The sequence below is a fragment of the Corvus hawaiiensis genome, chromosome 10 (genome assembly GCF_020740725.1).
Source record: "Corvus hawaiiensis isolate bCorHaw1 chromosome 10, bCorHaw1.pri.cur, whole genome shotgun sequence".
Classification (NCBI taxonomy): Eukaryota; Metazoa; Chordata; class Aves; order Passeriformes; family Corvidae; genus Corvus; species Corvus hawaiiensis.
Genome location: NC_063222.1, coordinates 15,772,661 through 15,788,802, shown reverse-complemented (window position 1 = coordinate 15,788,802; position 16,142 = coordinate 15,772,661). Strand labels below are relative to the sequence as shown.

The 16,142-nt window shown below is 37.2% G+C and overlaps 1 protein-coding gene across 20 annotated transcripts in view; it reads left to right on the top strand.

Moving 5' to 3' along the window:
- The window catches only part of DLG1 (discs large MAGUK scaffold protein 1), a 149,568-nt gene that overhangs the window by 64,250 nt on the left and 69,176 nt on the right, over positions 1-16,142 (top strand). For 2 of the 20 annotated variants that reach the window (XM_048315019.1, XM_048315017.1), the window contains exon 1: positions 250-826. The exons of 15 other annotated variants lie outside the window; for them this stretch is intronic. In XM_048315019.1, the coding sequence (XP_048170976.1) occupies positions 602-826 (225 nt within the window). In that variant the 5' untranslated portion in view covers positions 250-601. Of the gene's footprint in view, positions 1-247; positions 827-16,142 lie in introns of those variants that run through there. 3 more of the 20 variants (XM_048315018.1, XM_048315011.1, XM_048315012.1) reach the window with 3 other exon arrangements.

Below are 16,142 nucleotides of genomic sequence, written 5' to 3'. Positions count from 1 at the left end.
TTGCTCTGTGGAATGTTTTCATAAAGACAGAATCAGTGAACAAGAGCAGTTCTGCTTTATATTCCCTGTCTTGTTTGCTTCAGGTTCATAATTTATGCAAGCAAGGAAGTGAAAAGATGCTATTGGATATTTCTACAGGCAGTGATTGAAACTTGGTTATTTTTGATCTGTGCTTTCTCCACCCAGTAGCTGTTATCATCCACCACCATCCTCATAGCTGTGAATTTGTAACGTTGTACTGTACCTGCTACCCAGCTTCCCTTAAATATCTGTTGGCAGCTAGGAAGAGAAAGCAAGGTTTTCATCCTGTGCATTCCGGAAAGGAAAAATAAGGAAAACCTTTGCTTGCTGCTTTTTTTTTTTCTTAACATTTTAAATTTCTCAAGATTATACTCGTCATTGTAATCAGAGGTAGAAAGGGGATGTAAGGGGTGGAAAGCCTTGGAAGAAAAATAGCATCAGTTAGCAAGAATTTTATTTTCCTGGTTTGTAAACGATGCTGCTGTAATTCTATCTGCATTTTTTTCCCCCCTGCTCATTCACCACTCAGCAGCTGGTAGGGAATTAAGACTGCCTGGCAACCACCTGCAGAGCTGCAGAGATGAATTACATTTTCGGAAATAACACACTCCTCTATTCTCGCGCCAGTCGAGGCAACACTGGCTCCAGCCACAGCTCTGTAGGCCCCAAACAGAAGCAGTGGGCAAAGAAAGGCTCAACAGATGAGTTACGGACTGAGCCTTCCCGGTGGCAGCAGATAGTGGCATTTTTCACTCGGAGACATGGTTTCATTGACTGCATTTCTGTCGCTGCCAGCTCCACCCAGGTAATATGCCACTTGTTAAAGTGATTGTGTCTGCATGTTTTCTGGTTACTTGCTAGTCAGAAAGAGCAATTGTTTATATATGCATGGTTTCATATAATCTCTTATTTATGAATGGCATTTTCTGTCTGCTTTCATTTTCATAATTTAAAGAGATCTGTATAATTTCTAGTATTAAAGCATGAAAATGAAAACATTAAATGAGGTCTGATATTTATTTAAGTTATTTTGCAAGTGATGAGCCTCCAGCAATTTTAAATATGAGATGTTCTAATGAAACAGTGAAATATTGAAAAATGTAGTTTGCATTCTGCTGCGTAGCTCTGGAGGGCAATAATGTAGTTAAGAATTATCAATTCCATAGCTCTAGTAAGATGTCAAATCAAATAGACTATGTATTTAATGGTTAAGGAATTTGATCTAAAGAATTAAATAATTTAAAACCTTAACTCTAGGTAACACAAGTAGTTCAATTCTGTAACAGCTTTCTAGGTTTTTTGGCTACTAATAATACATAAATGAGATGAAGGAATGTCTCCCATACATACAGGGTGTGTATTCAATAGTGCAGTCTGTAAGAAAAACATGACATTTTTCAACTTCACTGTCCATCTGCTCTATGTGATGTTTGTATTAATCATCATTCAAAGTCAGGTAAAAGCAAGCAAGCTAAATTTTAAGTGTGTGGCTTTCAGATGAGTTCTTAAGGTTGACACTGAGAGAAGTTCAAACTTACTTGCATTACAAAACTAGTATCTCTTTGGAAAATATGACTAAGACCTATGGAACAATGCTGAAATGTCAGAATTATTTAAACATGGGAGATTAGGTTTGTTTTGCTTACTGTCAAGCAAAATTCATCATTAGTCAAGATGTCTTGAATGATTTAACCTGGAAGACTACAAAAACTTATAAAAGAAGGAAAAATTTGTTACCCTCAGACACTGTAATTTTATTAGGATAATTGCTATCTGTTAGTAATTGTTTCAAAGATGGTAAGCTGGCACTTCCTCTGAAATCTGCTTATTGTTACCTCTTTTTTTGCTTATGAACTTGGAGTAAATGAATAGGACAGCTTAGAGGTGAATTTTCACTTTCTTGTTGCATCTTGTACATGATGTGGAAGATGGATCCTGTAGTTTCTCTAATGGGTCATTATACAAATCCAAGTGATGTATTAGGTAGACATAATAGGTTTTAAATAGCGTTATTTTTTTAAAGTCAAAATATACAGTATTAACCTTTCAAATAAAAGTTGTAGTTGCTCTTATTTGTTTAAAGCTTGAAGAAGCAATGTTGGAATGTTTGAAGCTCACAATTGGACTGACTAGTCAGGCCTAGAAATCTGCTGATAAATAAAATATGGAATAGCCTCTGCTTTGAGTGAGGGTTGGACCAGGTAAAGTTCCTGAGATCCCTTCAAACCAAAGCTGTGATTCCATGAATATGCCAGTGTTAGTTCTGTTTTTCTGCTATGAAAAAGATTGCTTACCTCTCAGCCAGCCTGCCAAATTTTTTCGTAGCTCTGACAGTTCATTAAAAAGAACTGTTTATACATGTTCATGGCCTGAAGGAGGGGAAAAAACATGAAATATTTTGAAGTGGTTGTTAAAAAAACCTTAATGAGCATGTTCAGAAGTAATGCATTAAAAACATAAGAGCTTGTTGAAGCCAGTTCCTCTGGAAAGATGCTGTACTGTGCTCATACCTTATCCACCCATGGCAGCTGTTCTACCTTAGGAGAGAAAAAGGCATTTGGAGGTTGTTCATTGTGGTGCAGTTTTGTTTTTCAGTTCTCTTCTGTTTGTGTTCTGTGTTGTAGTATTCTGAACATTCTTGATGCCTTTTATTTGTTCATTTGAGATATATCCCCATCATTTGAATGTAATCACATTTGCAGAGTCCAAATAAGCAATTAAATGCGATATACTTCTCTAACCTGGCCTGCAGAAATTTTACTTGTGATCGTGGGCTTTAGTCTTATTGTTGTGACATGACTTTTAACAGATACAAAATCAATTTGATGGTTTTTAAAGTAGTTGTATCCTGCTTCCCCTGTCACTCTGCTACAAAGCCCCCAGTTTCAGCCGTCCCTTCATTTGCTTGGCTTTCTTGGATAGCGTGAAATGGTCATACTTGCTTCATTCCCTCCATCTCCAGTGAAAGGGAAATGAATCCTGGAGAAGGGGCAGCACATGCCTGTGCTTCTCTGGGACCTGCTTGGGTTACCGTCACCCCAGCGAGGTGGTAAGAGGACTTTGGATTTTGAGGTAGGGTATTTTTTGAGTAGGGTCTTTGTATCCTAAAGAAACAAGGCTTCAGTTGATGATGGTTATGGTAGCACTGCTTTTGCTGTGGTTATCCCTTGGTTTATGCCCAGAAGAATTCACATGTGCCCAAATGCATGGTGCCCAGGTAACCCCACCAGACTTCTTTATGAGTCCTGGAAGCAGATTTTATGTGCTCAGGAATTTGAGGCCGTTATTTTTTCTTCCTGCTTGTTCTCTGTGATATGGTGTTAGTCACTCAATTAGAAGAATTAAGGAATTTGATTAGGAGCCGATATATAAATTTTTATCAGCAAATTTATTAATTTCTTTAATAAAAGCCAAATCTGTGGTATAAAATGGAAGGTAAATGAAAAAACCAAGCACACAACAAATTTATACTGTCACAAGGGTGAAAAACTGTGCCATGAGCTTAGGAAATGTGCAATATTATGCAAATGAGAAATAGTGGGTAATGTCAAGTGCTGTCCTAACAGGAGGTATGCATCTTGCATCAAGGAAGATAGCTGTATCCAGAGCACTGCTTTTCCCTGAAGTCTTTCCAGAGCTCTAAGAAGCCCCTATTCTTGCCAGTCAATCCAGCCATCATGTCTCAGAAGGCATTTTAACTGTTGGTATTTGGCCTGTGCTGTGCTACAAATCCAGAAACGGATTTGTCTGAATGCCACATGTCATTAAACTGTTTTTAACAGCAATGCACTGAGGCTGTTCTTAGCACGTAACCGAGCACGATATACTTGCAGTATTTGATACTAAAAAAATGTTTAGCTCCTTGAATATGCTGTGCTAATTTTTACTTCTATTTTCTAGGACATGTTTTAGGAAAGATGAGAAGGAGCAGGGCAGAAAAATCATCCTAAATCCACTTAACCCTTTCAAAAACAAATTTCAGAGCTTATCAACTGCTTTTATGAGTTATTTGAGCTCAGTCATTTCTCGAATTTGTGTATCTTCCTTTTAAGATCTTGATAGAAGTTTTACTGTGTCATTAGTCCTAGACTATTGCTCTCAGAGTCACTGGAATATTATGGATATAGTTCTAGCATGTGTAAAATGCTATGTCTAGTCACACAACCACATAGAGGTGTTGTAAGGTGTGTTAAAAAGATAATGATTGAAAAAAGTCAGGTCTCTACCCGAATCCCTCTTTTATTGTACTTCTTGAAAATCTGATTTCTTAGGGCAATATTTATCAATCTTCCTGTATTTTGATATCTATTGAAGTATTTATATATTATTACTGCTAATATCGTGATGAATGCAGGAGAAAGCAGCTTTAAATAGTACGTGCTTTGGATGATTTTCTCTATAACAAAGCACCTTCTGAAACTGAAACATGGGTTTTACTGTACTAAGTTTCCTTCTTATTCTTGATTTTTAGCTATGCAAAATCACACATTTATAAAAGAGTGAGTTTATTTTGCAAATTAGTTCTGCTACTGGTTGCATTTTCTGTAAGGTGGCATTGTAGCAGTGATGAAAATGGTATGAGTTTATTCTGTCAGAGGAATGCGTTAATATGTGTTCCGATCAATACGCTAAAAAGTAGGAAATTCTTGGTAGTTTAACCAGAGCATTAAAGGACTTTCTCTGGAACGTTTGGTTCATTTTGTTAACATTTTCTGTGTGCAGTAGAGATTAAAACTTCTCAAGACTGTGAAATTTGCTTGACATTTTAGAGATAGGCAGTTTTAAAATTATAATAGTAGTAATAAATTTTAAAAATATCTGCCATGACTCATGTAATGCTATGTAGACTTTGTTAGCATCCTGCTGGTTCCCTGCTGTAGGCAATGGTCTCCTCTCCTGAGGTCAGGCCTGTGCAGTGATGGGGATGTGCTATTTCCTTCTGAGCGGTGTGTGTGACTGCAATGCTGGCATGTGCAGTGTGTTACCTCAGCTAATCGCCTGCAGCACAGCAGTGCTGATAAGAACTGAAGGAGTGGTGATAAGACTGAACCTCCAGCTACCTGCAGGCACTGCTTCCTGAGAGAGGCGTTTAGGTTCCACTTACTCTCTCCTGTTCTCTCACAGCTCTGTCTTGCTCAGAGCTGGTAACATAATTTCTTCATATTTCTGTTGCATTGTATTTCAAGAAAATTTTCCAGAATGAGTCAGAAATCTGGTAAACAAAAAAAGAGACACAGAATTTTTTGCTCTTGGAGTTCTGCTGCTGCTGCTACTACAGGGGCTTTCTGTCTGCACTGTTCCCAAGAGTCTGAATCTTCAGGCAAGGCAAACACTGGATCCCCTCTTAATCTATTGTCTTCAGCTAATAACTCAGGTGGACTAACAAAGTCTTGCTGCATGAAGACAGGTGCATGGAAGCCTGTGAAAAAGGTAGGACTCTTTAGGGCTGTTATATAACTTTCCTAATTTATTTTATACTGTGATAGTTGCCCTCATGGTTGAGGATTGTATTGATTGATAAAGTGTTTTGAAAGTCAAATACAGGCCAGTCTGTCTTTTACCAGCTGTCAGATCACTGAACAGCTCTAGCATGGCTCCTGTAGTATAGCATTTCTGTTTTGCTGCCAAAGCTACTGCACATGTTTCAGTTAATACAATTATTAACTAAATTACTGTCTGATAGAGCCACTGAATCTAAAATGAAAACCGTCTTCTTCCTCTTCTTCTATTTTGGTCCACAACATCAAGAGCACTCTCAATTATGATTAAGAATGGGCAGGATGTTTCCTTTACTTTGAAGACTTTAGCTCAACAGAAACTTACACTTTTAGAAAACATGACCTTGTGTTTTAGAATGATGTGTGCATCCATGTTTGGGAGCTAACATGGTATCATGTTGTGCAATTTAAGACTTCTAGTTTATATCCAGCTCAGAGTCCTGGTAAACTTTGTGTCCACAGCCTTTCTGGGATTTATAGTAACTCAAGGAGAGAAATTGTTTTGTTAAGCAAGAGAAATTGAAATCTTTATGTGCACAGCAGCTGTGCAGTATCTTTTGAGAAGAATTTGGTGTATTTTCCTAGGACCTCTACTGGGGCCACTGCTTTTATCTGTATTCCAAATCAAAGGAGGAACTTAAATTTCTCCTGATGAATAACAATTACTTTTTAAAATTTTCAGTGAAGCATGTAGGCTCTTGAACTCCCTTATTTTTGTTCCTTTTTTTTTTTTTTTAAAGATGGGCGTGGTAGTCTGAGTGAAGAATGTGTCCATCACTCCTCTCCCTGGGAGAGAGTTCAAACTAATTTCAACATGCTGCTCTTTGCTGAACTTCAAGCATAATCTGTGAAATATAAAATATTTCATATAAAAATACTGTGAAGCATTTCCAGTACAGTTCAATTCTGAATTATTTTGACAGATCCACAGAAGATGAAAATGCAAGGAAAACATCAACCTCCTCATGTTGTGTTTCTCATGAGCAATTGAAATGAAGTGCCTTGTTCTTGTTTATTGGTTTAACCACATAATTCACATTTTGCTTATCATATAATGGCTCTGTAGCAGAGGGGTCCCAGTGGAAGCATTCTTCTGTTGAGGAAGGATGCTTCTTTTAATGCTGGTTCTAATATGTCTTTCCAAATTTAATTCAAGTGAAGATTGCATAGTTCTATAGATGATTTTAGGAATGCTCTACAGGTTTTTCCAGTTAGAATTTAGGAGAAATCCTTCTGATCCGTTGGCAGCGTTCCTCCATTTTATTCCTTACAAAATGGATAGGAGCATTCCTGTTTCACAACAAAGGCTGTTAACCTGTCATGTCCATCTGTCATGGAAGCTCAGAAAATGTAACACAGAGGCCAAATTTAGTACTGAGACTTGACGACTTGTTAATACCACACCACCTAGCAAGACGTCCCTGAATCCTTTTGAGGATCTGCTTTTTCTGGTCTTTCCCAAAATAACGGTAGCAACAGTCATTTCTATACAGTTTAAAATTAATTTGTCAATATTCTCCGTGAAAGCAGTTTGTCATGACAAAAAACAGAAAAAAAATATCACCTACTCTTTGATATACTCAGAAAGCTGCAATATCTTTTAAACTGTACCTTTGTTTACTTGGGATCATCCACTGACCTCTTAAGTGGTCACCTCTTGCTACTATTTGAGTTTCTTCCAGGAACTGCTTGGACTCCAAGACAAACCAGTAGCACTTCCTGACTCTCCTGAGCTGCAGAAGTTTTCTTGTGCCTCATTAAGGTTTACCAACATTACCTGCTGGAAGCTGCTGCTACAGTAGGTACTAAAGTTGTTAAAGTTCTAATCCCCACTTGACCAGCATGGCCATATGACCACATGATGGTTCATTCCCTAAGAAAATGTCAAAAATGCCCAAGCTGGTGTGGTTCTGTCACTTGCCTTCTGAAACACTTGAAGCTCCTTTCCATGTACCAGGTTTTTGTGGACGCACACACCAGGTTCAGTATCAAAAGAGCACACTTGGAAGGACTGAAAGAATCCTCAGAAAGTAGAGCAAGGATTCCCTTCTGTCTGTCTTGTATAATTAAAAAAAACCCTTTTCCACCAATCAAAGCACTTCCGGACTTGTTTTCCAGTTTGGTATTCCTCAGGGTATCTCTGTGCCATTTATTGCTCTTCCACGTGACTTCTTGTCACTATCGAATTTCATCTTGTTTCCTATAACCCACCTGTCCAATACATCAGCCTTGCTCTACAGCTTGTTTCTGTTGTGCATTTGCTGCCCTTCTCTTTTTGTTGGTGTTAACTGCACATTAGGATGTAGTTGAGCTGACGTGTTCTCCAGACAGATAACAGACATTTATGACTCATTTTGTCTCTTGTAAGCTGATCTTGGCATCTATGAATTTTCAGTCTATTGCTCCATTAAAGTGTTTCCTTTGTATATTCTTGTCCCTTGCAATGGTCTTTTTTGGAAATGATACATTTAAGCAATCATTTCCATAAAACCAGATCACCTTATACATCGTTTTCATAGGAGAAAAAAAGAAAATGTCAGGACAAAATAGTTTAAGGTATATCAGAACACTGGTAAAAGAGAATTGCTTATTATTTTTTTTTATGTCCTTTTAGTCAGCTTAAGAGCTTAAGTTTTGGGTTGTTTTGTACGTTGCCAATGTTTTTTACACTGTATGGCAGTTAGTTTGTTGTTGTTATTGGAGACTAGCATCTATGCAGCTGTGTAAGTCTTCGTATAGGACTTCAGACGTTTATGGGGTTCAGGTATAGTACAGGATTTTTCATTGATGGAATCTTCACTTCCCACTGCTTTATGTGGTATTTCCTCAAACTGCTGTACCGTGGGAATGTTTTGGATGAGTCTTCTGGCTTCTCCTCCTTTATTCTCTTTATCAGTGCTGCCTCACAGTGTGTGCATTTGCTTATTTAAAAATGTTTCTCTAAGACTGATGCCTGCAGAAGTCGGTTGAGGAGCCTGTGTTATGTTGCTCCCAGGTAGTAGTGTTTGGCTTTCATAACAAAGTAGGGAGGGCAGTAAGGATTGCTTGTGCTTCTGGGGTACAGTTCTACTTCAAAGCAAATTTAATTTACTAAGTAAACTGTAGTTGTTTTTCTTAGATAACTAGCTGTATCTAAATACCCAGTATGATGTAGCAGGTGAGAAGGGAGTCAGCTTTCCCGATGGAGAGAAAACGAACTCTGGATTCTGTCTGCAGCATGCAGGGTAATCAGTCTCAAATCATGATAAATGATTGGAGTTTTCAGAAAATTGTTCTATAACTGTAGATGATATTCAGGAACACCTGCTTAATAGTGAAAACTTAAGAACCTCTGCATCGGAAGGAGAGTCAGGAGATGATATTATCACAGACTATAAATATGTAGGGATAGATTTCAGAAACTAGAAAGCTTGTTTATTTAGTAGAAAAAAGCATCTGTATTCCAAGTCAGATAGAAAACTTAATTTTAAGGAATCATAATAATACAATAAGCATTTAGAAAGCTTAGTGGGACACGATGTAGTTGCCAAATCAGGGTAATAAATTAGTGTTTCCTATGTAAAAAATATAATAACAAATAAAGTTTCTACTTGAGAATGTCAAAATAGATCACAATCTCTGATCCATCATCTAATATAATGGCTTTAAACTGCCCTTTGAAAGCTGTAAACTGTTGGAAAGCAATTTATATGTTTTTAAAACCCCCTCTTTTTGTTGCACTTATTTAGTACTGCTTTTAATTTTTCTTTTAACTCTGTAATTTAAAAAGATGAATGCAGTGGGGGAAAATTCTGTGTACAGCTTTTCAGACTTTGAGCACATTAAGCCTCGTTACAGAGCAGCACTTGAGTAGTTAGATGCTAAATCAAGGGCTATGCAAATTGACCATGAAATACTGCTGATGAAGGTGGTGATAGTAGAGACCTAAAACTATATTCCCAGATAGGTGTGGAATGCCAAAGCAGATGCCTATCTCCAAGCAGAAAACTAGCTAGGGCTGTCCCAGCTTTGAGCACAGAGTATTTCCTACTAGTCATTTTACTGTATTAAAAATAATAGGATTCAGGTGCCAATAGAATTTAGATTAATATATTAAGAGGCACACGTGATCAGTAGGAGATGACATTTATTCAGGATTTCTTATGAAATTTGTGTTTAATATGGCTGAACTGTCTGTTATGTTGTGTGTGACCCTTTTGTTTAAACTGTCGTGGTGTACCTAGAACAAAAATTTTGAAAAGGCAAATATGATGCTCTTTTTAAAAGGAGCAAAGCTGTACTCTCTGAGACTGCATCTAAGCAGGTCTGATTTCCTTATTGTATGAACTTTGGGAAATTCTTTATTATTACAAAAGAATTAACAGGTAGACGGATAAACAGATATTCTTAAGACAAGTCAGCTTCTTTTTGTAATGGGAAAATAAGGACTTGCAGATCATCCAGACATCTTTCAAAACAGGGAACATGTGGTCATCAAAAGGTTGTTATACTTACAGAAGTCTTTAAAAACTATGGTTCTTGCACCAAAGTCTGTTAAAATTAATGATGCCATGAGATAAAAGGGATATGATCGACTACAAATGAAGTATTTAAATTCCAGAAAGAGACTTTGGAGTTGCCACTGATTATATAAAAATGTTACCTTAGTACCATGCAGTAATGAAAAGGGTAAATGAAATGTTGGGTATTATTAAAGAAGTAGTAGCAAATAACACAGAACATGATCTGAGTATATTTATTGTGTATAATTTGAATTTTGTGGAGGTTCTGTTTTCCTTATCTTAGAAAGGATATAGCATAAGTAAAAAGGAAAAAGATAATAAAGCATCAAGGGGAATAATCTAGTTATCTATGAGGACAGATAACTTAAACCAGAAAAAAAAAAAACCTGAGAAAAAATATGATAAAGACTTATAAAGCTGAAATGAAGAGAGTTCTCAACTAGAAATTCTGTAATAGATATCTAATTCTAAATCTGTCACAACTGTCCTGTAAAATTTCTTCTAAAGTTGTGAAAGTCACTGATACAAAACACTGGAAAAAATTCTCTTTTTGAAGGCTCAAAAAGAAAATGACTTAAAAACAGAGTTAAATGGATTTGCAAGGAGCAGGTGGCACAAAGCTGTTACAGAGAGCGGTTCAGGAAGACCTTGACTGTCAGGTTCCGAGATGGCTTTCTGGGAAAATTAATGGGTGTATGTCTAATTCCCACTTGCCAATCTGTCAGTTTTTACTGCTCGTAAGACTCTCGACCAGTTGGGCCTTTGCTCTCATCCAGTATGGCAACATTTGTGGGTTGTGTGGAGTTCTCTTTCTTCCAGTGTAGAGGGACATGAACTATCAGAATAATTTATCCCTGTCTGTAGTGCACTGTGGTTGGTTGTTTTTGTTGTTGTGTTTTGGTTTTTTAATACATTACACTAGGAAAAAACCAAAGAACCAGAATAAATGTCTAGAGGATGTTTGGAAGCTTGGCAATAGCACAAGTTAAATGCAGGGAATAGAATCTCGATTTCTGGCCTTTGTGTCGCTCAGCAATGATGATCACCTGACCTAGAAATCTCCAAGTCTCCCAAGGAAACACAATCTGATAGATTCATCCCCTGAGTGATGTGTCAGTCATGAGATGATCAGTGGCAGGAATTAATCTTGAAATGTATCTGGAAAGGACTAGTGGTTAGATTAATAGTCTCAGAGAATGTGATTAATGATACAAGTAACAGGTGAATTCCCAGCTGCTGCCCTAAGGCATGTCTGAATTAGAAAGATTCTTGTGTTTTACTTGCTATACCATCTCCTAAGCACAGTAGATACAATGCTGCCCATCTGGGAAACATAGAATCTTTTTGTGGTCTGATGAAGTTGGGAAATGGCAGGAGTGCTGGCAGGTTGGGTTTTTTCTGGTGTTAATTTTTCCACCATACATTACTGCTGTCACTTAAATTCAAGTAATGCAGGAGTTGAAAAGCGTAATTGACAGTTGCTAATTTGGGTTTGAGCCTCAGAAACCAGCACAAAAAGATACATTTTGTTTTCTGGTTCTTGAAATTTAAAGCAATTAAGTAGTTATCTGTTTATAGCATTATCACTTGTTTTTACATATCTGTTAGTCTACTCCCTTCTTTTTTTTAACTTGTTTCACCCTATTTCTTCACCTGCTCATTTTTACCTTTGTTGCAGTGCTCAATTTTTATCAACTTTCGTTCTTCAACTTCAGCAACCATAATCAGATGAAGCAGAATGTCCTGTAAAATACAATTTTCTACTTGCTTTTTTGCTCATTGGAAAAGAAGAACTGCCAAAGAAAACTATTGGGATGTCTGTCACACGGGTGCCCTAGTTTCAGCAGCAGCCAGAGCAGAGGGTTAGGGTAGAGTATAATCCCAGGCCAAAGAGCTGTGATACTTCCTGTGAAGCTTTCAGAGATTTCTGCCTATTCCAGTAGAGGGATTCCAAGAGCTGGAGATGACTTGTGTGTTTAATAATGCTGAGTCCATGAGTTTTCATTAACTTGGCCAGTATTCTTTTAGTGGCAAGGATTCAACAGTCAAAGAGCTGCTTTTGCTTGTTTGTAGCCTAACGAGGGGGAGGAGAGTTGGGGTTATGGGACCTGTTCTTCTGCATTATGTTCAAAGTTTTTTTAAACGCAAGACAGTGTTGGAAACAGAATTCAGGGTATTTTTTTAAGGAAATAGCCTTTTCTTGGATGGAAGAGTCAGATTTGTCTTTTCTGTTCTGTTGTTGACTCTATTTTATTTTAGTTCATTACTCTACAGAGGCAGACAGGGACTAGGCCAGCTTAGAGCAGTCTGGGAAAGGAGCAGCTTGGACACTGGACACTGGTTCCAAAGTGGAACCTCACTTGTCAAAGTCAGTCTGAAACTCAGAACTTCATTCATGGCCTCACCAGTGTTATAACAGTGTGGCTAAAGGCTGGTATCTTCTTGTTCTGAGGACAGAAAAAAGTGAGTGCTTTTTCAGTAATTGTGGTAGGTAGGTAAATAAATGCCGGCCATAACCTCACTTCTTTTTTTCTTTAAACTATTTAAAGATTTAATTAATGTCTCTTAGCTTCTCAATGTTTTAGGACTTGAAACATTAGTAGAAATATGTTGTGTAGTGTTGTTGGTTAGAGATTATAAAAAGGAAACTGCAGAATTTTCCTTAAATAGCTGAGACTCTTGAGGGTCTGATTAATCCTGTTTTGCTTTTCCTGAATCATAAATTCAGAAATCAAAGCCCTTGTCTTAGTCCTTTCTACAGACTTTTTTTGTAGTGAAGAATTTGAAATTTCAAACGTATTATAGATTAGGCACTTTAATTGCCTTTACCAAATGGAAATAGGCAGAAATGATTGTGTAAGCTAGTATCCTGTCACAATTAGACCAAAACTTAATGGAAGTGAAGTTATAACTCCAGAAAAGCTTACATTGTTTCATATATTTTACAACAGTCTGAGAAACTTAAGCTGCTACTTGTACTATTTATTGTTACCCAGGTTTTTTCAGGTCAGTATAGTTAATATTCCTTTTATCCAGTGTAAATAAGGCAAGGAAGTGCCACACAAAATGGATGTTTTGGTCTGTTTGATATCAGCACAAAATGCTGAGTTTGTCATCCCAGCTTGCAGGGTCTCTGTGGTGTAAGAATGAATGAAATCAGCTGAGGTACCGAGCTGGTAGATGTGGGTAGCAATATAAAGCCTTCAGGACCGTAGTGAAAGTAGCAGTGTATGTTTGTGAAGAATTCAGCTTGTGTCAAGATAAAATGCTACTGCCACTGATATGAATGAAGCCTTTTGTAAATGAAGGAGTGGCTTTAGTATAACACTAATTTAAGCATAAATCAAGTAATTAATTTTCCTTTTTTTCCTGACATTTATGTCCTGAAAGCTAATGGATTTTAATTAATGGGTTTTTATAGATTACTTTCCTGGTGTGGTTTTCTGTTTGCTGTTCACTAGTGTGAGGTAAATGATGTTCTGCTCATGTTTAGTGTTCTATGGCAAATTTATTTATTTTATAAAAATATTTTTCAACAGAGAATAGATTGTTCATAGATTAATACAGTTGTCAGTAAAATAATAAATACTTCTCTTAAAATGGGAAGCTCTAGCTCAGATTCACTGACTTGCTTCAGATCACTTCATTACTCCTTGTTTTGAGACTGTCCTTTAAGTACTTCGAGGGCAGTGGGGTGCTATAAGTGAACCTGAATGTTTCTTACTCTAATTGTACTTTAGGTAAGATGAAGTTCATATGCAAAGTTTTCATATGTTATGAATAATGGTTCTTGCAGATACACTCAATTTAAAAAAATCCCAACAAAAAAAACTGTTACAGAAGAGTAGTGAGATAGTTTCGACAATTAATTGCCACGTTTCTAGTATTGAGCGAGTTCCCTTTTCAGTATGACAGCTAGATAGGACTTCTTTGATATTTAAATGAATTATAAATAACAGAATGGGCATTCTGTCTAGGTTTACTCATTTTCTGAATAATTTAGAAATTATTGCAAATTATATGTTCTGAGAAACATGTAAACAGTACCTAACCTTTAATGTTGTATTTTGATTTAATAATGTTCCTAGGAGTGAACAGTTTATCACATCTCAGTTTCCTAGCACAGCATACCCTTTCTACTGTGAATATCAAAAATATTGACACCCAAGAGCTGCCATTATTTTTCTGTAATAAAGTCTTAGAATATGTTTTTTTCTTTTTCTGGGCTCTTTCTGATGCTAAAACCCTGCTTGGGCTTCTTTGTGGATGCATTAGCATTATAATGAAAGCTATTATTCTTAAGACTGATGTTTCTTTAAAGGAGCTTTCTAGGCCTTGCTTTAAGTTGCAAATTAAATGCATTAAATTCATACTCAATAGCACTTATGAACTTAATGAGGAGCCTTGTAATTCTGTTTTGAGCTTAGAGTGTTGAGTTGCTTGGTGAATACGGATGACTAACCTGCTGCAAAGAGTTCAGTACTGGACATTTGCTTGGTATTTAAAAAACAGAAGCCACAAATTAGTTTTATTAAAACTTCTATTAACTTTGTGTGTGGATCTGGAATATGACTGAGATTAAACTCAGTTCCTGAGAGATGTGACAGGACAAATTAATTTGAGCTGAGTAAGTCTTTCTGAATACCTCACATAAGAAGTGGACAGTAAGGAAAGTCTTCAAGAGTCCAGTTTTAGGTCTTAACAGAGAGAGAACAGATTTCATTCTGTTGAGGCTGTTGTTTGTATTTGCATGAGATTCTTAGCACCTGGAAATCTTACTCATCGAACAACCATAAGATACTGTGTGGTAGCATTGATGATAATTTTGTAGGTCCAGGTTCCCCATTTCTGCTCTGTGGTGTTCATTTATCTCATACACAAAACTCTAGTTTTGCTACAGCCTACCTCAGCAATAAGAGTCTCTGTCGCTGCCTTCACTGCTTTACTTTGGCTTGGGTAACTGTGGTGCAAATTGTTCCTCACTAGGCTGTTTTTGTAGATAAAGATTGCAATAAGGAATTGAAACAGTAAATAAATTTCTTATTTGTCTTCAAATCAGTTCAGATCATTCTCACCATCTGTAATTTTACTGAAATTCTGCTGTCTTTGTTTTTACCCTTCAAAGCTATTTATTTATATTTTAAGTTCAGAGTTTTAAGTTCATTTGAGTTCATTGTAAAATGCTGTGGGGTTTGAGGAGGAAACTAGGTTAGAGAATCAATTTGTTGACTGAGTTTAAAAAAAACAAAACGAACCAACACAAAATCAAGCAACCAGATAACCCCTACAGTTTAGAATATCTTGCATGCTAATGGTGTGTCTTTAAAATAGAGTGCTCACAGAGGTAAAATTTTCAATAGCCGTGGTTCACTCTGAAAAAGGTGAGATCTAAAGTAAAGTCACAGGCACTCAGATTAGTCCTTTTAATCCACAGGCCCTGTCTGGGTATGTATTTTCCTTTCTGGGATCCAGAAAAACTTTGATATCTTTGTTACAGAACTTACCTGAACTGATGTTACAGCTCCAAGATGAACTTGCCTGTCCTCAAATTCTCATTGTTAAACCATTGTGTACTAACTCATCCCTCTTCATGTAGGCAGACCCGGAGGTCTGGCTTCAAACTCAGCTTCTTTGTTGCTGGGCTTTCTGTCCAAACTCTCTTTGGAGAAACCTGGAAATCATCCAGGTGGAGACCCAGGGGTTTTTATTCCTTCATCCTTGGGACACCATGATAATCAGTCTTTGCTCTGTCATGGCAAGGTACAAGAGGAGCCCTTGAAAGGGGTAGGAGAGTTGGAAACACAAATCAGAAACCCAAAGTTATCTTTGCATCAGTGCAGAATGTTAGGAAGGCTTAATTGTAACCACCTACGGGTTGAGGCCATTCTGGTTAAGCTTATAATTTACCCTGGTCAGGTAATAGTGAGTTGTTCTTGTATTAACAGTATTGTCTTATTTGTGGGTTCTGCTTCCCGTTCAGTGTATTCAGCATATTTTGCTCTCTAGACTGGCTTACCAGTGTTGACAGGACTCCTGCCTGGCCTGAGCTAGGGCTTGTGTCTGTGCAGCTCTCAAAATTCAGATACATACAGCATATTAACCTGATTGTGTTACATACTGG